General features: G+C 41.3%; 1 protein-coding gene across 5 annotated transcripts in view; it reads left to right on the top strand.

Annotated features, from left to right (window-relative positions):
- septin12 (septin 12) overlaps positions 1-25,629 on the top strand; it is a 225,460-nt gene that overhangs the window by 157,276 nt on the left and 42,555 nt on the right. For 4 of the 5 annotated variants that reach the window (XM_067232400.1, XM_067232403.1, XM_067232404.1 and 1 more), the window contains one exon: positions 983-1,111. The exons of the other annotated variant lie outside the window; for it this stretch is intronic. In XM_067232400.1, the coding sequence (XP_067088501.1) occupies positions 983-1,111 (129 nt within the window). The remainder of the gene's footprint in view (positions 1-982; positions 1,112-25,629) is intronic. 5 annotated transcript variants of the gene reach the window in all.

The raw sequence follows: 25,629 nt of genomic DNA, 5'->3' as shown, positions 1-25,629 counted from the left end.
ATCTTGGTTTCCATGGTAACCAAGAAAACAAATGGTAACACTATGCCGTGAAGGACTGAAATCCTGCAGCACCCGCAAGGTCCCCCTGCTCAAGAAAGCATGTGTACAGGCCCGTTTGAAGTTTGCCAATGAACATCTGAATGATTCCGAGGAGAACTGGGTGAAAGTGTTGTGGTCAGATGAGACCAAAATCGAGCTATTTGGCATCAACTCAACTCGCCGTGTTTGGAAGAGGAGGAATGCTGCCGATGACTCCAAGAACACCATCCCCACCGTCAAACACAGAGGTTGAAACATTATGCTTTGGGGGTGTTTTCTGCTAAAGGGACAGGACAACTTCACTGCATCAAAGGGACGATGGACCGGGCCATGTACCGTCAAATCTTGGGTGAGAACCTCCTTCCCTCAGCCAGGCCATTGAAAATAGGTTGTGGATGGGTATTCCAGCATGACAATGACCCAAAACACACGGCCAAGGCAACAAAGGAGTAGCCAGAGAAGTGGCAAGAAGAAGCACATTAAGGTCCTGGAGTGGCCTAGCCAGTCTCCAGATCTTAATCCCATAGAAAATCTGTGGAGGGAGCTGAAGGTTCGAGTTGCTAAACGTCAGCCTCGAAACCTTAATGACTTGGAGAAGATCTGCAAAGAGGAGTGGGACAAACCTGGTAGCCAACTACAAAAAAACACCAAGTAGTAAGTCATATTTTGCAGAGGGGTCAAATTCTTATTTCATTCATTAAAATGCAAATCAATATCTACAAATTTTGACATGTGTTTTCCTGGATTTTTACATGTATTCTGTCTCTCACTGTTCAAATAAACCTACCATTAAAATTATAGACTGATACTTTCTTTGTCAGTGGTCAAACATACGAAATCAACAGGGGATCAAAAAAAGATTTCCCTCACTGTATGCCTGTCACCGTGTGTAGGACTATATATCAGCCATTCTTTATTAATCCATTCCTTGTTCTTTCTGTAGGTCAAAGTGGTCTAGGAAAGTCCACTCTTGTTAACACACTGTTTAAGTCCAAAGTCAGCCGCAAGTCCTGCACTCCCAACTACGAAGAAAAGATATATAAAACTGTGAAACTGCAATCAGTCAGCCATGGTGAGTATATTTACATTTAGTCATTTAGCAGACGCTCTTATCCAGAGCGACTTACAGTAAGTACAGGGACATTCCCCCGAGGCAAGTAGGGTGAAGTGCCTTGCCCAAGGACACAACGTCATTTAGCACGGCCCGGGAATTGAACCAGTGACCTTCTGATTACTAGCCCGATTCTCTAACTGCTCAGCCACCTGACTCCCTATATGCACATGCACACAATTCTACTTTCACACAAACATATTCAGATGAACAAACACACACATACATGTTCAGACTTTTCACAAAGCAAAACACACACACATTCAGTCACTATATAGACACATATATACTCACACACAGGGACGCTAAAACAAACAGTGCCAACCAAATCAAATAAAAATGTATTTGTATTGCCCGTTTTACAAGCAATGTCAAAGAGGGCTTCACATACGCCAATAGAACTACACCAACCTAAACCCTCAAGGAAGACAAAGAAAAACTCAGAAAAACTTACTAGAGGAGAAAAAATTGAAGAAGCCTTGGGAGGAGCAATTCAGTGATGGATCCCCTCCTCCAGAGACGGTTGGTGAAACAGAGATGCAGAACACAGGCTTAACATAGTCATACAGCAGGGAAGTGTCAATGGGTGTTGAAACACCAAAATCCAGTGTTCAACTTGGGTAGAGGTAGCCACAGGGCTGGGGACTGTGATCGGCGCAGCATCACAGGCCGGGGGACTAGCTCCAGCTTTGGCAGACTGTCACAGATCGACATCCACTTGCGACCAGTTACAGCGTTGACTGACCCACGGCCACGCAGACGCTGACAGCTCAAACCCCCCACACCACAGGGGATGTGTGGAGGAGGGACAGAGAATGCCAGGAGCATGGTTGTTTCAACCACGGTGAAACAACCCTTGCACATACACCTCGCACACACTCTCCATTAACAAGCAGCTTTGCCTTTCCTGATGATACTGAACTGTGCCTGCCCTGTTTTAATGCTGCTACAATGCTGCTACAGTGCTGCCAGCTTTTGGTTCTTGTGTGTGCGTGTGTACAGTATAGATAGCTAGCATACAGAGCTCATGCTGAGAGAGACTAATGCGTGGTAATAGAGAGAGCTGTCTGTGAAAGTGCCAGGTTGACCTGGAGTCCCACTGTCAAAAGGATGGAGTGGTGCTCATTTCTCTCTCTCTCTTTTTCTCTCTCTGGAAGGCTTACATGTTCTCACTCCTCCTTTGCATTTTATTAATATGATGCCCAAGAGATGGCCTGGTGACTTTACCTCATGTGGCACAGTCTCTCTCTCCCCCTTTCCCTCTCTCCACCTCTCTTTCTCTGTAATGGTGAAAGTTAGATGAAAAGTGGTGATAGATATGACCGCAAGCCGGTCCATTCGCATTTGTTTTGGAGTTTCTAAGACCTCCAAGTAGGAGCAGTCTAAAATGTATCTAGATTTAGACTCTAAATGTCTACCAAAAGGAGAATTTGTGAGAATTAGAATAACTCACCAGGTCCCTCCCCCCTCCCCCCAGCCCCTAAAACACACACACACACACACACAGCATAGGCACACAATAGTCAGCATGGAAGCGCACACAGAGCAGAACAGATTCTCTCATAAAATTCAAATATATGCATCGGCTACAGTATTGGTAACACAAGCCGTGATGACGTAAATATACGCTTGCTACTCAAGCACCAGACAATGCCACGTTTGTTGGTGATTGTATATCATGAACAAATTACCCTTTTGTCTTTGGAGCTGATCTCACCCACCCTCCATGCCCCTATAGTGCGTCTTGACAAGTAATGGACAGTATGTACTAACTACTATGAGATCAGGATAAATGTTGGATGGATCTGTCTACAGGCTACAGATTGCTTATGCTACAGTACAACCATAGACAACCGTAAATACTGTATATTTATGGAATTAGGATAATATTCGTATATATTCATTTTCTGCATCTGTCTTTTTTTCTATGTTTAGAGTGTTGGTCAGTGATTTGAACTGTATGTTTCTGAAGATACACTTACAGCTACATGTACCAAAACCAATATGAACGTTTTTAAAACTTTCAAATCCATGTGTTGTGAGAGTAAGGCCAAATCCCAATACTCTGTCTTACCCCTACCCCTTAACCCTAGCCCTTAGTTTTGCGCATTCACATGAGAGTAAGTGGTGTCCCAATACTCTTTTTGATCGAGGGGTAGGGCTAAGACGAAGGGATATACACCCCTTAAAACCAAGTGTGTTTGGGAGCTTACTTGAAACCTAGGGGTATGTGAATACTAGTGTAATATACAAGACTCTGGTACTGACCTTCCGAGCGGTGAACGGGACTGCACCCGACTACATCAAGTCTCTCCTCCAGCCTTACACCCCCCCCCACCCCCCGCCGCCACCTACGGTCTTCTGACAACCGTCAGGTGGTCCCACCGCTCAAGAGCACACGGTCCCAACACAAGCTCTTCTCCTGTCTGGCCCCCCAATGGTGGAATCAACTCCCCACCTCCATCAGGGACACTGACTGTCTCCTCACCTTCAAGAAAAGGCTCAAGACGCACTTGTTCCGGGAGTACAACGGCACTTAGGAATGCTTGGCTGGACCTGATGTTAGTTTCCTCCAGGATCACAATGACTCGTATTGAGAGACTTGTTGCTCTTGTTGGTTAGTTGTAACGGTTTCAAATTCTTGTACTCGCTGTGAAATATTTTACTGTTGATAGTTTTTTCTACAGGTACACTCTTGCACTCTTGTGGGGAGTTTCATGTTGTTCAATTGTAACTTGTTTAACTGCATGCTCTTATGGTTCTTCCCTTTGGCACTTATTTGGTTTTCCACAATGTATGCTTCATGTTTTGGCTGCTCGCAATGTTTGGGTTGTTATGATCAGTGACCTATGCTCTTTTGTAAAGCTCTCTCTTGGAAGTCGCTTTGGATAAAAGCGTCTGCTAAATGCATAAATGTAAATGTAGTGTTCAAAATGAACGAATCCTTACAAGGACTCGGGAGCGAGTCCTCTCAAATAGTGATTTGTTCCTTTTTCTCATGGCCGTGCATCGGGACAGTTGCATAGGCTCAGTCGAGGAAACAGAAGTTATTAGTTAATTTCCCAACTGAGTCTTCGGGTACAAGTCATCGGATCCCTTTTCACATGACCTGCATAGGTTTAGTAGAGGAAAGGAAGGAAAATGAACGAATCCTTTCGACTTTCTCTACCAGTACTGAGCCTATGCATGTGAAAAACGATCCAAAGACTTGTACCCGGATTCACGGTCGGCAGATGAACGAATCTTTAACCCGGACTCACGGTAGGCAGAGGAACGAATCTTTAACCCGAAGACTCGGTTGGCAGAGGAAAGAATCTTTAACCTGAAGACACTGTTGGAAGGGGAACGATTCCTTTGTTCGGGTACGAGTCTTTGGATAATTATTCACGTGACCTGCATAGGCTCACCCCTGGTAGTGAAAACCGAAACCTAAGAAACCACGACTGTGTCTTCGGATAATTTTTCACGTGATCTGAATACACACGCTCAGAAAAGAAAACAGAAAGGATTTGTTTTGTCATTCACTTTTGCGTGACTGCTAGGTTTAGCAGTAAGACGTGAATGATATTCGTTCTTTGATTACAGGTGACATCAATCTTTGATTTGATTACAGGTTTTGTTATTTTGATAATTTTAGCAACTTTTGTTTAACTTTACTTACAGTTCAGTACAGTGTAATTGTGTGGGGTGATAATTAAATTCTAGTGTGATCATGAATAATTTCAAATCATACAAAGTGTCATGATCCTTTGTATTTAACCCCCCGCCCCGTCGAAATGAACAAATGACAAAAAAAAAAAAAAAACATTTTCATGAACGAGATTCAAAGAACCGTGTCCATAAAATGATCCAAACTTCCCATCACTAGTGAATACTGCGCTACCTGCAACAATGGCGGACAGATCAGGCCCTCGCCAGCTCTCCACTGGTGTCCCACAGGGCTCCGTCCTTGGACCCCTCCTCTTCTCTCTGTACACCACCTCACTTGGACCAATCATCACCTCCCATGGCTTCTCCTACCACTGCTACGCTGACGACACGCAGCTGTACCTGTCGTTCCCCCCGACCGATCCGGGGATCTCAGCTAGGATTGAGGCCTGCCTCACAGACATCTCCGCCTGGATGACCGAGCACCACCTCCAGCTGAACCTCGCCAAAACAGAACTTCTCATCATCCCGGCTAAACCCTCCATCTCCCACGATCTCTCAATCACCCTGGGATCTGCGACGGTGACCCCTTCATCCTCTGCCAGGAACCTTGGGGTTACCATGGACGACGAGCTCTCCCTCACGGCCCACATTGCTGCGGTCTCCCGGTCGTGTAGATTCACCCTCTACAACATCCGGAAGATCAGGAGATACCTGTCTGAGCACTCCACCCAGCTGCTAGTCCAAGCCCTCGTCCTCTCCAAGTTGGACTACTACAATCTACCCAGACGCTCCCATGTTACCCCGCTCCTCATCTCTCTCCACTGGCTACCTATCATGGCCCGTATCAGATTCAAGACCCTGGTATTGACCTTCCGAGCAGTGAACGGGACTGCACCCGTCTACATCAAGTCTCTCCTGCAGCCTTAAACCCCCACCCGTCACCTACGGTCGTCTTCAGACAACCGCCTGGTGGTCCCACCGCTCAAGACCGCCCGGTCCCAACACAAGCTCTTCTCCTGTCTGGCCCCCCAGTGGTGGAATCAACTCCCCACCTCCATCAGAGACACTGACTGTCTCTCCACCTTCAAGAAAAGGCTCAAGACGCACTTGTTCCGGGAGTACAACGGTACTTAGGAACGGTTCGCTTGACCCGATGTTAGTTTCCTCAAGGATCACAATGACTCTTGCTTAGAGACTTGTTGCTCTTGTGGTTAGTGGTAACTGACTTTAAAAAAAAATTGGATTCGCTGTGATATATTGTTTTTATTATTGTTGCTTGCTTTTTTTTCCACAGGTACACTTGCACTTATAGCGGTTCATGTTGTTTAATTGTAACTTGTTTAACTACATGCTCTTATGGTTCTTCCCTTTGGCACTTATTTTGGTTGGTCACAATGTGTGCTTCATGTTTTGGCTACTCGCAATGTTTTGTGGCTATCTTGTTGTTATGATCAGTGACCTATGCACTTTGTAAAGCTCTCTCTTGGAAGTCGCTTTGGATAAAAGCGTCTGCTAAATGAATACATGTAAATGTAAATGTAGATCATCCAGAGTCCCATAAATGTAATATTTTCAGCTTGAATAATTGATAAAAAAATTATGACAATCTTGTTCTGTGCTCTACACTGTCTTGTACATATGTATTTGCGACCATGTTCTTAATTGAAATCGGTAGTTTGCTACGCTAACGTTACATTGCTGATTTGCACAACAGTCCCGCATTTCTCTGATTAGCCTTGAATGGAATCCATGCATCTCTACAGTTTTAACTAAACTCCATTAGCAGCAAATTTCGTTTGATATCAGTTAGGGATGGGTATCGACAGGGGCGCCGCCAGGAATTTCGGGCCCCATGGCAAAAATTCAAACGCCCCACCCCCGCGGCGCAAATCGGACAAATGACGTGTCGTGGTTGGCGCCCTCTGCTGGTAGTGCAGGAGGGTTCATTAATGGATTGCTTCTTGGAGTTCGATAGCAATGGGGAGACTGGGGTGCTGCTGACTCATCTGTTGTTAAGTCTGTTAAAAGGGGCAGGGAGTCGGGACAATGATTTAATCTGAATATCTTGCTAAATGTTTTCCTGCACTGATTAAATGTTGATGAAATGTAGGCTAACACTGTACCCAGCTACCAAAATGACGTCCCCAGGACATCCCTTGTTAGCTGTGTAGCTAGATAGCTTATATGGACATTAAACCAACAGGTTAATACCACTCACAGATTGGCTACCCACCTTTCTTGGTAAAAAACTGGGTTACTGATTGAAACCACCAATAACATTACATAGATACAAATCGTCAAAACATTGACAACCAAAACCACAAATCAAAACATTGGTACATCTCTGGCAAAATAAATAGATAAAACAGATAGATGTTCTGCGTCATACCTTCAAAACTCTTTCCCTCCTATAAGCTCTTTTGAAGAACCCACCTCAATAGAAATTCAAGATATCATTATGAATTAAAAAAATGCAGCCCCTGGTCAAGACGAAATAAGCGCCTTTCTCTTAAGACAGATTGTTCCCGAAATTCTAGAGCCAATAACACATGTTTTTAAGACTTCTCTGAGAAACGGAATAGTGCCAGCAGACCTAAAGAGAGCTAAAGTTATACCACTGTACAAAACTGGAGATCTGTGTCTTTACTAATTATCGTCCAATATCAATCTTACCGGTCTTCTCAAAAATCATGGAAAAGGTAGTTTATAAACGGATTGTGAATCACCTAGAAGTTAATAATATATTATACACACATCAATATGGATTTCGAAAAAAATACTCGACATACATGGCACTCTTACAACTTATTGATAAAATCCCTACATCTCCAGAAAATAACGAATATACTATAGGAATATTTCTTGACCTTTCCAAAGCATTTGATACAGTAGATCATAACATACTTCTCAAGAAACTATTCAAATATGGATTTACCAACTCCACCCTACGTTGGCTAAAAGACTATTTGACTAGCAGAAAACAGTTTGTCTCCAATCAAAATAATACTTCCTCTGAAAATGTATTAACATGTGGTGTACCACAAGGATCCATTGTTGGCCCCCTCTTATTCTTAATTTATGTTAATGATTTGGCGTCCGTATCCAAAAAATTATTTGCCGTTATTTGCAGATGATACCAATTTATTTTTATTTATTCATTTTATCCCACGAAAATGTTGACACTTTAGTGACATCTATGAATAATGAATTGTATAAGTAAATCAATGGTTCAAGGCAAATAAATTATCTCTCAATGTAAAAAAAACTAACTTCATTATCTTTGCAGGCAGAAACAAGAAATATGATAAAGAAAAAGCTAAGATCTATAGTAATGACAAAGCTATCAATCAGGTAAGTCACACCTGCTTCTTAGGCATAATAATAGACGAGAAACTTTCTTGGAAAAACCAAATTGATTTTGTTTGTAAAAAATATCCAAAAACATTGGCATCATAAGGAAAGTCAAAACCTTGCTATCACGAAATATATTCATGATTCTTTATTACAGTTTGATTTATCCTTATCTAACTTACTGCAATATAATATGGGCTAGCACGTACACAACATCCATCAAACCTCTTTACCTCTTTTTCTACAAAAGCGCTTTGTACGAATTGCAGCAAATGCCTCTTTCACAGCACACACAGCAGCTCTGTTCCATGATTTAAATGTTATGAATGTATTTGATATTAATACATTTCAAATGGCCTTATTTGTCCATAAGATTGTTCATAATAGCACTTACCTACCTCAACATTACAAAAGTTTTTTTAACTTCATCTCAGATATTCACCACCACTATACAAGACACCAGAATTTTTTAAGACCAATCATGACAAAATGTAGTCTAAAACAACATACAATAATGTTTAGAGGCCCCACCATATGGAATAATCTAACCCAACTGCAACAATCTTGCTTGTCATTCCCCGTTTTCAAAAAACTTCTAAAAAAAGATTTCATAGAATATCCAAGCACTACTTTCACCTGATTTGTTGTTTTCTGGTTTGCTTTCCTTGTTTTGGTTTTCTGTTTTTCTGTTTTTCTTTTCTTTTACTTGACACCCTGATATACATGTAAACACTTCTATGCATAATTTCGACTCATTTCTTTTGCAATTTGTTAAATATATTTCGTATCGATCGCGTATTTATTATGTTCAATGATATAAAATGAGTTTCATTATGTATTTTCAGTTAAAATGTAAACGATTCTCTTTGTTTTAATTTTGTTTCACATGTGAAATTAACTTATAATTCATATAGATAATTTATGGTAAAATTTCGACTTATTTTATTTGTTTATCTTGGAAAATTTTGTTTAGTTTGATTAATGTATAATATTGACTATTAAGTTGTTGGGGTGGGGCCCACGAAAAACCACATAGGTTTCCACCCCTTTTTTCTCTCTTCTTTTGTATCTTTATATTGTTTTAATCATTGTATAAATGCTAATAAACAAACAAACAAACCCTCTCTTTTGTCTATCCTCTCTTTCTTTTTTCTCTGATTTACATTTACATTTAGTCATTTAGCAGACGCTCTTATCCAGAGCGACTTACAGTAAGTACAGGGACATTCCCCCGAGGCAAGTAGGGTGAAGTGCCTTGCCCAAGGACACAACGTCATTTTTGCACGGCCGGGAATCGAACTGGCAACCTTCAGATTACTAGCCCGACTCCCTCACCGCTCAGCCAACTGACTCCCGACTCTGATCTTTTCCGAAACCCTAATTTGTGTTTACGGCCCGACATTCTAGCGACTAGCGCATCTACTAACTGCAACTAAACACCGTCACCGATAAGTGCGCTAAGGCAGGATCAAACCATTTCATGCAGATACAGGGGGATGGTCGGTCAATATGGATGTTTACTTTTTGGTCAATAGGGATATTTAACCTTTATTGCCAAACACAAGTAAAAACAAAGAGATCATTCATTGTATTATTATATTTTAAATGTATAATATACTCGATGATGGTTTATATAATATAATAAAATTGTATATTACTTTTTGCCTATTCTTTGGGGCCCCTGTCAGTCAGGGGCCCTTAGAATCGTCCTAACTTTTCCCCCCTATATGGTGCCCCTGGGTATCGAGAACCGGTTCCTGTTTAGAACTGTTCCCAGTGAACCGATTCCTTGGAATCATCAGCCAAATTCTTTAACGATTCTGCTAACGGTTCTCTGTGCCGTTGCACATGCGCAAAGTTTTATAGTTTATTCAGACTGCAGCAAACATGGCAACTAGGCAGAAGCGTTCTAAAGTTTGGTTGTATTTCACACAACAAAATGACAACAACGGCACTTGTAACGCGTGTAAAAAGTCTATTTCGTCGAAGGGAGGAAATACTACAAATATGAAGAAGCATTTGAACACACAGCATGGAATGAAGTTACTGGAATGTCATGTGTTCGATGCATGCAGCAGCGCAGCTAACGTTCGCGCTTCATCTCTAACTATCTAAGGTAGAGCTAAACTGCTCAAAAGTGATCACAACCACTTGTTACTGTGTGAAGCAATTTGCCTTTATTGTGTGTAGTCGATCAAGTTATCTTCTGTCCCGTCGTTTGAAGCATACATTTTTGCTCCGACATTCGTCTCCCCTTATTGATCACTTCACGTTAATTATCGGAGGGCGTGTGTTATCAGCAAACGTTCGCGTTGTCGTGTTAACCCAATATTAGCTCAACTGAGCGACACTGTCATATGATATGATTTGACCTTGGCTGAAAATTGAAGATTCTATAGCTAAGCTAGCGTAGCTATAACTATATAGCTATAAGGGAGTCAGGTGGCTGAGCGGTGAGGGAGTCGGACTAGTAATCCGAAGGTTGCCAGTTCGATTCCCGGTCATGCCAACTGACGTTGTGTCCTTGGGCAAGGCACTTCACCCTACTTGCCTCGGGGGAATGTCCCTGTACTTACTGTAAGTCGCTCTGGATAAGAGCGTCTGCTAAATGACTAAATGTAAATGTAAAATGTAAATGTATAACTGACATAGCTTAGCTATAGAATCTTCCATTTTCAGCCAAGGTCAAATAGAAGTGTAGAAGAAGAGCAACGACAAAATATAAATGTGTATGTATACATACTGTATATGGTGTGTAGCATTATAGAAAATTATATAAAAGAAGATTTATGTAAATTAAACAATTAAAATGCTAAGTTTAGTAATGGATTAAAAATTGATATGCTCAGTTTAATAATGGGACACGCGAACGTTTGCTGATAACACACGCCGCCCCGATAACGTGAAATGATCAATAAGATCAATACTAATGGGAGACGAATGCCGGAGCTAAAATGTATGCTTCAAACAACGGGACAGAAGATAACTAGATCGACTACACACAATAAAGGCAAATTGCTTCACACAGTAACAAGTGGTTGTGATCACTTTTGAGCAGTTTAGCTCTACCTTAGATAGTTAGAGATGAAGCGCGAACGTTAGCTGCGCTGCTGCATGCATCGAACACATGACGCTCCAGTAACTTCATTCCATGCTGTGTGTTCAAATGCTTCTTCATATTTGTAGTATTTCCTCCCTTCGACGAAATAGACTTTTTACACGCGTTACAAGTGGCGTTGTTGTCATTTTGTCGTGTGAAATACAACCAAACTTTAGAACGCTTCTTCCTAGTTGCCATGTTTGCTGCAGTCTGTCTGAATAAACTATAAAAGTTTGCGCATGCGCAACGGCACAAAGAATCGTTAACAGAATCATTAAGGAATTTTGCTAACGATTCCAAGGAATCGATTCACTGGGAACCGGTTCTAAACAAGAACCGGTTCTCGATACCCATCCCTACCTGTCACCTTACTCTGTGTTCCTCCAGCTGTAAAATGTAACAATCGAGGCTTACAAGTGCACTGTCTAGACATGAAATGAAACCATGAAAACAGGTGTTGGTATTTTTGTCCAAATTTAGATCATGTTTTTTTTTACTCATATATGGAAATCTGCAAATATTTGAAGAATATATGGTTATTTGAATATTTGCACCCATTAAATCAACTAGCGGATAAAATCCTCTTGAACGGTTACAAACCTTTTCACACTTCTCACAGGCAGATAATGGGTGGGAACTGGTTGCTGCTTAACTCAGAATCAGAAAGGGTTTTAAACACCATGAAAGTTTGCACAGACAAGGAATTTACTTTGGCAGGAGGGTGCATACACTACCAGTCCTAGCACATTTGGCGCCCTAGGCAAGATTGATCACCCCCTTCCCCCCCCCCTATAGGCCTTAGTGGTCCCCTAATACTGTATCTGATGTGTCTTTCCCGAAATTCAGCCTTGGTGCAGAATTACAGCCACTACGAGCAGTCCCACAATGAGCTTTCCTCAGGACGTGCTGTTTCTGTGTCTGTAGCTTTAAATGTTATGAGGAAGAAAGAGGTGGGGCTAACTGCCATGCTTTGGTCATTTGGAAGCCATGATGTCTTGAGGAAAAAACAATATCGCGCTCGCACGGACGTAGCTCATTTTCTCATTGGTGGGCCAGATTCTCTGGGCGGGCAAAGCAGAGAAAGGGGAGGTAACCTTCCCTCTTATGACGACATAAGGAGAAGATTTTCAAAACCGAGCATTTGAGCTCTCATTTTCTCAAAGGCGGAGAACAATACCCAGGGCTTGGTTTACACCTATCGAAATTTCTAGCCACTGGGGGACGAAATGCAGGCTAGGGGAACTCATATTATTGTTAAATAACCTCCTAAAGGGAAGTTTTCATGTCATGGGACCTTTAAATAAGTGGTGTAAGTTTAGACAAGTCTAACTATACTATACACAAGGTGAAAAGTCTAATTAACTAATACTAATTAATACTAAGGGGACAGGTATGTAGAATAAAATAAATATAAAGTGTAAAATAGCTATAATGTACAATATAAAAATAATAATAATACAAATAGGGTGCTTAGTGCAAATATGACATGGGTGTAAAAATGGCAAGGGTGCAATATATGGCAATGTTTAAAGTCTGTGGTTTAAAGTCTGTGTGAACCCTTGGCCTTGTTGAAGAGGCCAGTGGCAGTGGCAGATCCACCCCCAAATACTGTATATGGACATCGGCATTTCAACTGTGCTACCTAGCTAACTTGGCATGACTGTCACTTCTCTGCATGTTCGGTACATAACAGTAACAGAAAAACACGAACATTCTTGCCTACACATAAGATGATCACTCAGGCCCTAAACAGGACAGATAGATGAATATTAAACGTACCCAAGTGCAACAGACGTATTTGCGCTAGTCGTCTGCAGTCACACACGGCCGATCTTGACCGCACCTGTGCTCAAACTCGGCACCTCCAACTCCGCAAGTGCGACCACTACCAGCTATGCCAATGAAAAGCTAGCGATTTGTTGGTGTGGGTGGTCCGTATACATACTTGAGGAGTGAGTTTAGCCAATTCACGTCAACTGAGGTGTTGTGAATCGTGTAGGCCTACATTGGTTCATTCCCATCGTACATGTTCTACATGTAGCCCTTCTGTTCCCTAATGGTCTAACAAAGGGCCCTGAATTTGTTTAAGTTAGCTATTTGCCTTATGGATTTTGAGTTCCTATATTTAACTATTAAGTATAACTATTACCTCGACGGTCACATACACATTAACAGTAAAAGGAAATACACGCTCTGGTAAGTTTATTTTACGTACACCTTTAGTGTATGTAAAAAACAACGCATAGACCATACATCACTTTGTAGGCTAAATACACACCACACATTCACACCCAAGCCGCCAAATAACGAATAATCCCAAAATAAAAGTTGTTGCAGGCCTAATTTGATGCTGGGGTGCGGTGAGACCCTAAAACAATGGTTACTTCACTCATATGAGCCAAACAAACAACAGTACCTTGTGCAATGATGTGTGTCTGTGTCTGTCAGTAATATATCTCCGTGGATAGCAGGATAACGAAGAATAGTAGGTGTCCAATGCAATGTCGAGCGTTGATGTCAGCGTCTTTCATCCAGCATGTAGAGGAACCATGAGCGATGTCCGAGAATCTCACGGCGCTATCTGGTTTCTCTGTTTGATGAAACTCTTGTGCAGTTGTCCCCGCGTTGGCAACATATAAAACTAAACCTACTATACACAGTGGCGGGCCGTGCATTTCACGCCTAGGCCTTCAGTGACGTCATACTTAGTCCTACCTAAACTAATACACCTCACAATAGCATCAATTTGACACCACGGCTGGAGAATCCATACAGAATCACACTTACACATTACATCACCTTAATATAGGCTAGTCGAGCAACACTTAATTTCCGGAGCATTGAAAATCAAAAAGCTCGCATTCACAATTAAGAGTAGAAAACTAAGATCACGGATACTGTCAAAATTCAAAAATAAAAGGCGATTATAAGAGATGAGTCAACAAAGTTTGTCCACTAAAGTCCACCAAAAGTACGCTATGTGAGCTTAAACAAGTTTGTCCAATAAACTGTGCATTATTGCCGTTTCACATAAGTCACCAACGAGACGATAACGAAACAAACTATTCATTGAAAATCAAAGTATTTGCATCTGTTTTTGAGAATATTTGAAACAATTGAACATGTTGGCGCAGCTGTGACCTGTGAGTGAAGTCATTAAAAATACAAAATTAAAGGCTTGCACTTACCAACACGGATCTTCTCCACAGCACCTATTTGAAAATAAAATCCATCCTCCTTTCTTTAAAAAAAAAAACTTCAATGGCTCTGCTGTACAGTTTATCTGTGCGTTTCAGTTCCATCAAAAGGTCCTTTTCTATGGACATGGAGGCTAATGCTGAGAGTCGTGTCTGTCCGGTCGTGTGTCTGGCATACGTTTTAATTTGCTTTAATGCCGAGAATGACCGCTCAACAGAAGCAGTGGACACAGGGATAGTCACAGCCAAACAGGCCAGTGCATAAAGTTGTCCCATACTCTCGCTCAGATTTTTGCTCCAAAGAAAATGATGGAGATCAGCGGGACTTTTCCCTTCGAAATCAGCCATGGCATACATCACAGTCAGTTCTGTTTAAAGTCGGGGAAGGTCAAACAGTGTTCCGTGGCTCTGTGTTAGGCTGGAGAAAGCTGTTTGCGGGAATTTTTTCCTGTATGTCTGAAAGTGTTGGGGGTCGAGAAGGGAGAGAAACATCAACATTTCGTGGTCGTGAAATCGATTCCGTATCTGGGAAAGAATGTTGTCCAGAATGCTGATGTGAAGTTGTTGGTAGTGTGCACGCAGGTCACCTTGCGCCGCGCCCTGACCTCTGCGCCAGCTTGGACCACCCGAAAAGCTCACTGTTTCTTCATATATCTCACTGAATTTGCCCGTAGCTCGCTCAACTGTGTCACAAAACTTGTTCACCCTTGCCATGCAGAATTGTACATCCAATGATTTTGTCTGCAGCATTCCAAAAAGCACATCAGCATACTCAAAAATCCCATTGAATGTGTTAAGCAAAAAACAAAACTCAAAATCATCCAGACGTGCATTAAATCCATCTGCACAAAGCACAGTGTCCTCGTCATAGTCATCATGGTGTTCCAAGATGTGTCAAACAACTCCTTCAACGCAACTCTCTTCTCAAAGACTGCATTCACCAATCTTGATGTATATTGCCACCGCGTTGGCGCAACGTGAGGAAGACGCCGTTTGCACAAGTCATCCAGTAATCGAGTGCGTTTCGGGGATCTGGAGAAGAACGCAGCTAGGCCATTCAGGTTGGCAAAAAAGACCTTGCACTCTTTGAGCTTTGAGGCCCCTTGAGTCAGAACTAAATTAAGACGATGTGCATAACAGTGAATGAATAAGGCCATAGGTGCCCTCTCCTTAACTTTGGCCTGCACTCCATTTAGTCCAGATGCCATTACTGCTGCGCCATCGTAACACTGGGCCACAACTTTGTCCAGACAACATTCATATTCTTCAAAGAAATTGAAAATAAGAGCGGCAAGATCATCAGCCCGCTTGCCACTGGTTACATCTACATATTTGACAAAACGCTCCTTGACACCAGTGGCCGTCACATAGCGCAGGACTAGTGCGAGCTGTGCCATGTTACCCACGTCTGTGGTTTCGTCAACCATCACAGCTACAAAAGGGGCCTCTTTGATCTCCATTTTGATCTCCTCTCCCATCACTTCAGCAATAGCATAAATGAGGTCGTTTTGTATTTTGCCTGATGTCCCAGTAAACACCCTGTTAGTGGACAGGTGGTAATGCAAGTCTGGGTCATGTTCAGCAAGAAAAGAAAGAAGCTCCACATAGTTACCTCTATTTGAGGACTGGGGGTTTCGTCGTGTCCCCTAAATGATAGTTCCTGTTTTCCCAGAAACATGACACAATCCATCAGCCTTTTCAGTATCTCCCTGTTTTTTTTCACCCTTTCGTTGTGGAGCTCCGTTTCCCTGCGCACCTGTTCGCTGAGTTGCAGATCCACTCGGGTGTCACCAAACGTTTTTAAATGCACCATAGCTTGTAAGTGCCCAATCGTGCTTTGATGTGTTGTTGCAGCCTTGGTCAAACAAGCTAAGTTGGCAAATCCAGTGTGGCTCCAAACACCAAATCGATCAGTTCCAAGCAACAAGCATTCCCAGCAGTATAATTTGCAGCGTTTCTCTGAAGCTGTGAGCCACGGGTACCTTTCATAGTTGCTAGCTTGAAAATGCCGGACAAACCCCTTTCCCTGCTGGGACAGGCTACTTAGCATAGGGGTTGGCCGACCTCTTCTCACAAGGTCCAGCTTTTCCTGAAAGGTCCGTCTTGAAAATGGCGTGGCAAGTATATCGGCAACCAAATCTAGTTCTTCTACTTCAGCCATCGTGGGTTTAAATTTGTTGAAAACTGACAGCAATGAGCGACAGCAGTTGAACGGATCGATCTCTCTCGCAAACGGATTGTCCTCTTTCAGGCTTTCACGAGTGCTTATCCAATCACAGGACGCGTACATAAAGTTGAGCGTAAGGCCTTCTAGCTGGCCTTGGTGTCGAAGACTCGAGATCTGATTTGCTATCGCAATTGACCTTCTCCGTTCACTTACAGCGCACGGGAGCCTGCTCTCTTAATTCTGAAGGCCTCAGGCAGATTTCATAGAACCTGACAACACAAGCTAGCTGAATTATGATTGGATAAAAACTCTACCACGATAAACAACACTGTCAGCAGCTCAACCAAGCGAATATAACACGACACGAACAGAACAGACTACGGAGAATATTTGTTGTTATTTCTGTCAGTGTATTTATGGAACGACATTAAGATGGTCGGGGGAATTATGAAGAAAAAATATATAACCACAACATTTTGTAATAATTTAATTTACATATTTTTGGAGTATGTTTAGGCCAGCAGAGAAGGCCTTGCAGGCCCTGACGGCCCGCCACTGACTATACACTGTAAAAAGTAACATTGTAAAAAAACAGGAACAATCTGGCAGCTGTGACGCCAGATTAAACCCATTAAATTACAGTAAAAAAAAAAAAATCATTAACATTAATTAACCGTAAAATAATTGTCATTTTCCTGTACCAAATTTACAAGATATATCTGTAATATTACATTACAGGCTGTTCTTTGCCAGTAAATATGACTTCTATTAATTGAACTTCTCTGTAAAAAAACAGCATTTTCAATAAATAAAAATATTAAATAGAGCCAAAACGAGATATAACGATTTAACATGTTCATTCAAAACAAGTCGTGTGCTCAACAATCACCATCCACAGTAATCAGCATCCAGAGACTACAGATATTACCGGCACTTCAGATTACAACTGTAGCGCCGATTAGCTGTGCGAATTGGAGAGGAATATTGCTCACCGCACGTTAAGCTTATAAGACAGGTTAGATCGCGATCTAACTGGACAACATTTACACTCAGGGTGAACACTTAATGTATCCAAACTACAGACCATCACATTACACATATCAAAACAGAACGAACACAACAACAAAACTCCTAACAATGCTTATCTAACTAAGCTTAAACCTTTAACTCTGTAGCTTTTCAGCTTGCCGCGGGGCATTCTGGGTAACAGGAGCGTTGCCGCTACACAACTATCTAATCAACTTTCCTTCGTCCTACTCTGGAGTCTTTACATTTATTCATTTAGCAGCCGCTTTTATCAAAAGCGACTTCCAAGAGAGAGCTTTACTAAAAGTGCATTGGTCAATGATCATAAACAACGAGATAGCCCCAAAAAGGATTTTGCAGGCTTTTGTAGTCATTAGGTTCGTTCAACATGGACTGCGGCTGCATGAAACGACCGGCGAGAGTAGCCGCTTGCAGTCGGGGAGGAGTTGAAAACGGCTCTGTAAAGTCGGACATTCCAGCTTCTCGTGGTTTGCTGCGTTGACGTCAGTCATGGCCGATCAAGCGCTATTTGCTTTCTTTACTTTATTTATAATTAAATTTAGTCTTTCCGTTAGTGAAGAGGCGGACTAAAACCCTTTCTTCAACACATCTTTTATTCAATTAAACAGTTTGGTCCAGATTTGAGCGTTGGCGAAACTGAAGGTGTCAGAATAATTACAAAACACGCGTCAAAGTTGTCGTGTGTGAGTCTGGCCATTCATGAAATAGCTGTGTCGTAATTAGAACCCTTGCAGTTGCTCTTGAGAAAATGCCCTCGGCTACACAGTCGGCAGTTCTCAAATCGATCTCACGGTACTTTGATGGCTACGTCACAGTGACTTAGCCTCGGCGCCGTCTCAAGTCGGACAAAAAGTCTAACCAGAATTCACTGTTTCAAGTCAGCCACCTGCAGCCAGCTGCAGCGCTGCATGAAGTCAGTTCATGTCGAACGCACCTTTTGATATTGACTGGTGCATGCTGGGATTTCATGACGTCAACTACCCGAGCTCAGTTCACAATTCAAGGTTCCTATGTCTAAACCAAAAATTATCTTATTAAGTTATTTGTCCGTGGGATGAAAGTAAATATCTGCAAAATAACTGTTAAATTAGCTAGTTTTGATCAAGTGAAATTAAGTGTTTCAACAGAACATTTGTGAAAATGTTATTAATATTTGTAAAAATAAATTAAAAAAAAGTGTATTTTTAAGTAACAACATTTGGCTGCAATGTTTATGTAAAATTATAAATGTACAGTTTGCCATTGTCTTTTTATCTGAGCACGTATAATTCACAGAAAAAGTGCGGTAATTTCATCTCTTTTTTTACAGTGTATTAAACCGTGTTGGTTAAACAGTACTAGTTCATTCACTGTGTTAGTGAAAGGCACTCCGCGGCTAACAAGATAGCTAGTAATTTACACACGAGTAGCTACACTATAAATTGAGCAGATATGATCTCTTTTGCTTCTTGCAAGTAGAAGGAATATCTGGGCCCCGTTCGTCGTAAGGGTTGAAGCTAAGTTAATCAATTGTCCCTTTTGCCCGTTAACATTAGCGAGCTGATTGAGAACAGAAAATATTGCTTCGTCAACGGCTAATCCGCATACAAATCATGTGGTTAATTTCAACCAGGCTAAACTTATCAGGGAAATTGCATGTGCACATCCTACTTCAAAAGGCAGGAAAGGTCGATCACCAAAACCGTGATTTTCTAACGGTATGATTGCAGAAAAGACGAAAGAGAGAGCGGTGATATTCTCGCCATCCGAGCAAACTATTATAATGAGTCTCTACGAAGACAATAAGCATATTATCATGGCTAAGTCAAACACTGCCACCGCTGCCAGAGCAAGACAAGCATCTTGGCAAACAATTGACGATAAGCTAAATGCGTAAGTTTTGGGAAAATGTATAGGCTCATCTTAAGTGCCTCATTACCCCAATCAATCAGATCACATTTCTTTAAATGTGCCTAAGTAGGCTTAATGGAAATTAATAATCGAATGAGATCTTGCTAGCGAAAATAATAATCCCAACTTTTTCAGAATAAGTAGATAAAAACAAGGCCAAAGGGTATCTAATTGATACGAATTCATAGACACTTATGAGGATATATGTACTGAAAGCGCTTATATCATGTACTATATATGTGTATATGCATGTAGGCCTATGTGTAAATCCCTCTTTGATTTCATTGACTGGAACATGGCAGGGAATATGATGAATTGATTCATCATCTGGTTAAGCGCCAAGTACACTTTTCTTACAGCAACGCATGCTCCGGCTTTGCCAATGTTTTCTGCATCGCCTATACTGTATAAAAATGTACCTGACGCAAAAAACCTCAAGGCTATGCAGAGAGTCTGAAGCACAGTTAAAGTTTCAAGTAGCTTTATTGTCAATTTCTTCACATGTCAAGACATAAAAAGGAATCGATATGACGTTTCCCACTCTCCCATAGTGAAACATAAAAAGCACAGGCACAACAGATAAGACAACACATTTCCTAAAACATAGCGTTACATATTCACATACAGCAGCATAAGCTCATAATAAAGCATAAAGATTTCTGCACCGTGTGATATTTGCAATGTACCCGGACACCCTGCGGAGAAAACTCATTTCGTCCGCTTGTATTCGCGATCTCTGAAAGACCCTCTAAAGCAAATTCCATGATTTGCTTCTCAGTACATTATTGACGTGTGAAATGAGTTCCTGAAAGCATGTGCAAAGCGCGAAAACTTGGTCCCACTGAAATGTGGAGTTAAACCGTTGAACAGTTTCTCTTCCGTTTTCAGCTTCCGTTTTGTATAGGCGGAGCCAAAACCCGACCGATCTAAGTCACAGCGACCTATCTACGTCAGATCACAGACGGTTGCATTCTGTTACTCAGCTGGTAGGATGTAAAGACAAAGTAATTAACACATAAAACACTCAGAGACTGCAGGTAGGTCTGTTCTGATATCTGCAATTGATTTAGCTAGTGTTCCTTCTGTTGCTAAATTCAATAAATTCGAGGGGGCGGAGCTTCAGCTCCTTCAGGTGACACACACCCTCAGTCTCAAGCAGAGAAGACTGCTGATTTTCTCACGATTTCAAAGCCTAATTTAACATACTTTTTTTTCATTCGAATTTGGATGGGTAGTTAACAACACATTCTTCTGTGGTGTGATGAACTTAAAACTCATTTTTAATTCCACTTTACAGGATCTTTAATCTCAAATTCTATTATCGTACACGCGGACTACAAAAAACTTTCCGCCATTCTTTCCTCTCGCATCCCTTCATTATTTTTTCCTACTCCCTCTCCACCAATCAACAAACAGCAGATACCACATCATTACCATGAACTCTTCACAATAAAGCATGTACCTTTCTAAATGTCTAAATCTACAACATTGTTTCTTTCACAATAACTTTAACTGTTAAACATATCCTTTAAAGGGGCGATTGATTGCAAAACCGATTTTACCTTGTCATAGTTGAAAAATGACAGTTTGGTGTGTAAAATAGACATACAGTGAACCTCAAAGTCCACTGAAACCTCTTTCGTATCAAAATTTCACTTCTCAATACTATTTTGAAACTGCAACTTGTGAAGGATTGAAATTCTTTGTGTCTATTCCAATATGTAATGATGGTATTCAATGACACAAGTCTGTGTTCTAGAAAGAGTGGTCTGGAGTCACAGAGGTCCGATAACATCAGCTTTAATGCAGCAGTTAGAAATCAACACAAAGAACAGCCTGCTTCCCACACCCAGTGTGAGACCCAATGTTTAAGCCTGAGCACACTTCTAAGTTCATAACTTTAATAAGCACAATGCATAACTTTAATAAGCACAATATATTCTTTACTTGTGACGTCACAAGTTGCAGCATCAACTTTGTCACGCCCCAAAATTTACATTTACCGGCCATCTGGTTTTCTGGTCCAGGAACATAAACGGAGGATGATCTCCGACACTTTTTTTAGTTAGCTGCGCGCTGCTCTGTACTTACACAGGAATTACAAATAAGAAAGTTAATACGTTTTCAAGATATGGAAAATGGAGTGCCGTAAATGCAGTGTTCCAGGCTGTACCGGGAATCCTGACACTTTTCACCATCTTCCCAAAGAACAATACAGGCATGGTTGATGTTTATCTATGGGAATATCCGTATTTATTAACGCTAATTTGCAAGGAATGCAAGAACAGCTAGATAGCGAAAACACCTAGACTGTAGGCATTTAAACTAGTTTAGCTTGCTAACGCAAGACCATAAGTAGAATGTGTGATGATTTAGCCTAGTTTATTGGCAATGGGGCTAACGTTATTTTATGTTCCTGACTGTGTTTCATTCAAATAATTAACCTGCGTTGTCATGTAAATCTACAATTCAAGATGCATGTTTGTCCAGATCTATTTTTCAGCAAGATAGCTAGAGCTAACTGAGTTTGTTTGCTAAGCTGTAGTGCTAACGTTACCCACCTAAGGCGATCCTGTTTGCTTCGACAACAGTGGAAAACAGTGTTGTTTAGACACTATATTTATTTGTTCGTTTTTATTTCAAGTCTCCACCTTCTTTGTTTCAGTGAGTGTTGTTGGCCGTGTTGCGTCTTTGCTCCGCAGCTTCACTCATTGTAAACCAACCAATCAGTGCGCAGCTCATCTATATATTCATGAGCATACAATAAAAGGAGAAAATTTCACTGGATGTATCAGGGGGCATAGAACAGCACCCGGGCCATTTTCAGCCCAACCAATGTTACATACCCTATTCTGAGACCTTAAGGAACAGTGTGAAATACCCCAAAAACCCAGTCAATCACCCCTTTAAAATATAACATTTTAAACTCACTTATTACTATCACGTATCTCATTTATAACTATACAAAATATTAACAGGGTTACTGTAACGGTGCAGCTGCCTGTTACCGCTAACATTATACCTGAACAAGACAAATGGAATAGCCAGACCAAGATACAAGAACAATGTTTATTTTGCACAAACACAACAACTATATCCCACCACAATCACTGCATCGGTGAGACAAAAACATACAACATACCGTTGATGAAGAAAGTGTTTTGTCCGTCTCTTCATAAACGGAGTGACTAAGTTCAGTTAAGTTCTGGATTTTAATACGTATTTATCAATCTGCAGATTGGGAGAGAAAACCAGTCTTCTGACCATAAATGATAACACAACACCAAGCTTAGGTCTCAACCTGGGGGGTGTTCGATCAACGTCGATTAAGGAAAAGCTAGACTTATCTCGCCAAGTCTCACTTACTTTAGCGAGAGTTCCGTTCCATTAAGGTGGCTTATTTTAGTTCTAGCTACGTAACCAAGGTAATTTATACTTCGGAACTAGCCTGATCCGTGTCAGGCTAAAAGTCAAGCTAAACTAAAATGTGTTGCAAATAATTTCAAACAGGCGGAAACAGAATCTCAAAAGACAGTTCCGTCGAGTAAATTCCTGCGCGCAAACCACTTTAGTCCGTGTTCGGAAACGTAAATTCAGACTTTTTGAAGGGCAGACATTAATGATTTAGCTACATGTTTACTTAATCTCCCAAAAATATATTAATTTAAATAAACAAGTTTAGAAATAATGTCACTTTTGTTTTCAAAAGCCATTGGTTAATTGACATAAAATAAGGACTTAGAAACTAAGCAGAGCGTCTAGACAAGTTACAATCAATTATGGCGTATCCGTTCTTTGACAACCCTGTGGTGGATGAAGGTGCTCAGATTATACAAAGAGCGTTTATCCCACCAGCCCCAAGGGTCTTCAGAGACAGAAGTAATGGTACCCTGACCAGTATCTGTGGAAGAAGTATAGGTTCAGCAGGCCCAGCATAGTTTATCTAGATAAATGTAATTGTCATTCTTAAAAAAAAAAAAAACATAAATATATATATATGAAATAACACTTTAGCAACTCTTAAGGATGGCAATGAACACATAAGAGCAGCCTACCATCCTTTGTAAAAAGTAATAGAAAGGAGAGTAGACTATAATAGTAGAAAGGAGGGTAGTAGACTGCAGTCTATGTAGGTAGGCCTAGACTATGTAGTCTGCTGGAATCACACACAAGGAAGCAAACCCACTGTAGCCAAGCCTTGACACTGTTCAGTCTGTCTGCATCTGTCTATGTCTTTGCATGTGGGACATTCTTGAACGGGCAACTATGCCAGGAAATATGAAGGGTATACCTTGCTTCAAAGTAGTACCTGAATATTATCATCAGTTTTCCAGGTAATCTTGAAACACAAAGAATCAAGGAGGACTTTTTATTCAATTGTATAAAGTATTTTCATTGTTTAAAGTAGCCTATATGTTGACAAGCCTGTATATTACCTCTCCTCTGGCTTCCCCAATATTATAGGTGCAATATACTGTCCCCATGGGTATATCCAGGCCCATTGGAAGACTCAGGGGGTGACTGCCTGGTGCCCCCATGGTTGAAAGTGTTTCTAAAATGCCCAGAGTGGCAAAAATTAGACCAAGTGCCCTACTGTCTGCCATTCACATTGTGAAATATGCTTGAGTGCACAGGATGCCCCATGCAATAAATGACAGTGTGCCCTCTATAAATGTAACAAGAGTTCCTTTATAGTATAGAAAATGTGATGCAGTACCCTATAAGGTGCCCTTACAATGGCCTAAATTGGACTGTTCCCATGCCCTTACTTCCAATGGAAAAAGGTGCTGTTATGAAGTGCCCTTTATGCTGCCCCTACATGACAGTGTCCCAAATGTTGCCCTTTCCAAAGAAGACAGATTCTGTGCCCAACAGTCTCCCCTAATGTTCCCAGTAGGGCATGCTTTCCCAAAGTGAGGCTGTGACAACACTTGGCACAGCCACAGTCTGTCACTGTCCAAGCCCCCTCTGGATCTGTGGAGGCAGACTATGTTAATTGGAAATACTCGTAATATAATAATGATAGTCATGCTGAGCAATTTTAAATGACTGTTCTGCCAAACAAAGTGTGCAGTTTGGGTCACCTTCTGATCTAAAAAGTCAGTGCTGGATCTGTGCAATACTAGTCATTTCAGTGAATCCCCATTTAAGTCATGGTTATCTTTCCCTTTTATCTTAAAACTCAGCATTTAGCCTATCAGTTAATAAATGTGTGTGGCAAAGTTATTTTGAAGTAATTTTTGATTTTGTTCAAGATGTGAAGACAAAAACATTAACCCACAACAAGTGCAATTAACCATGGCCTTCTTCAGTGTTTTGAATTGTATCCTACAATTTTCAATTGCTGCCACGTTCTTTTTTGGGCTATTATTCTCAATCTCCTGTTGAGAATATCGACCATAGGCTAGCCTGCCAGAACGGTTTCAGACAGCTCATCAAATTACGCTAATTATCAGTAGGCCTAAATGCATATATATATATATGTTAAGTAGATTTGGTAGGTCTACAATTTACGCATTTTAACGGTCGTAATGGTTTGACAAGTGGTCTCCCTTGCCATGTTAATTGCGGCAACATTGCCCTTTTAGGGAACAAAAAAACTCAAAAAATCAATTTACGCTGCTGAAACAACACACCTCTGCTGCTTTACGCTATACTTTTTGCGACATAACTCCTCTTTTCGACGATCGCCTGATCTGGGCTGCACAGTCTAAGCTTATTGAGGTCTAGCTTGAATTAGCGTTGCCTGTTAGTGGAACGGGACGTTAGTGGAACGGCTTGAGGCTTAAGTCTAAATTGACGTTTACCCAAGTGAGACTTATTCGTGTTAGCGCGACTTGCGTTAGCGACGTTGATGGAACACCCCCCTGGTCTCTCTCCGCTCCGAAAGCCGGAGGACCATCTTTTATAGGGCACAAGAATGTAAACATAGATTGTGACAGTCAGGCAGGAATGACGTTACAACAGTCTCAGAGAAAAAGATTCACTGCTCCCAACACATGACAACTCTCACACTAGAGAGTTCATAGTTGGAGCTCTCCTTGTAGTCATGACAAGGACCGTTTAGCCAGTACTT

The sequence above is a fragment of the Osmerus mordax genome, chromosome 3 (assembly GCF_038355195.1).
Source record: "Osmerus mordax isolate fOsmMor3 chromosome 3, fOsmMor3.pri, whole genome shotgun sequence".
Lineage (NCBI taxonomy): Eukaryota > Metazoa > Chordata > Actinopteri > Osmeriformes > Osmeridae > Osmerus > Osmerus mordax.
The sequence above is the reverse complement of the archived record's forward strand: the minus strand, read 5'-3'. Positions and strand labels throughout refer to the sequence as shown.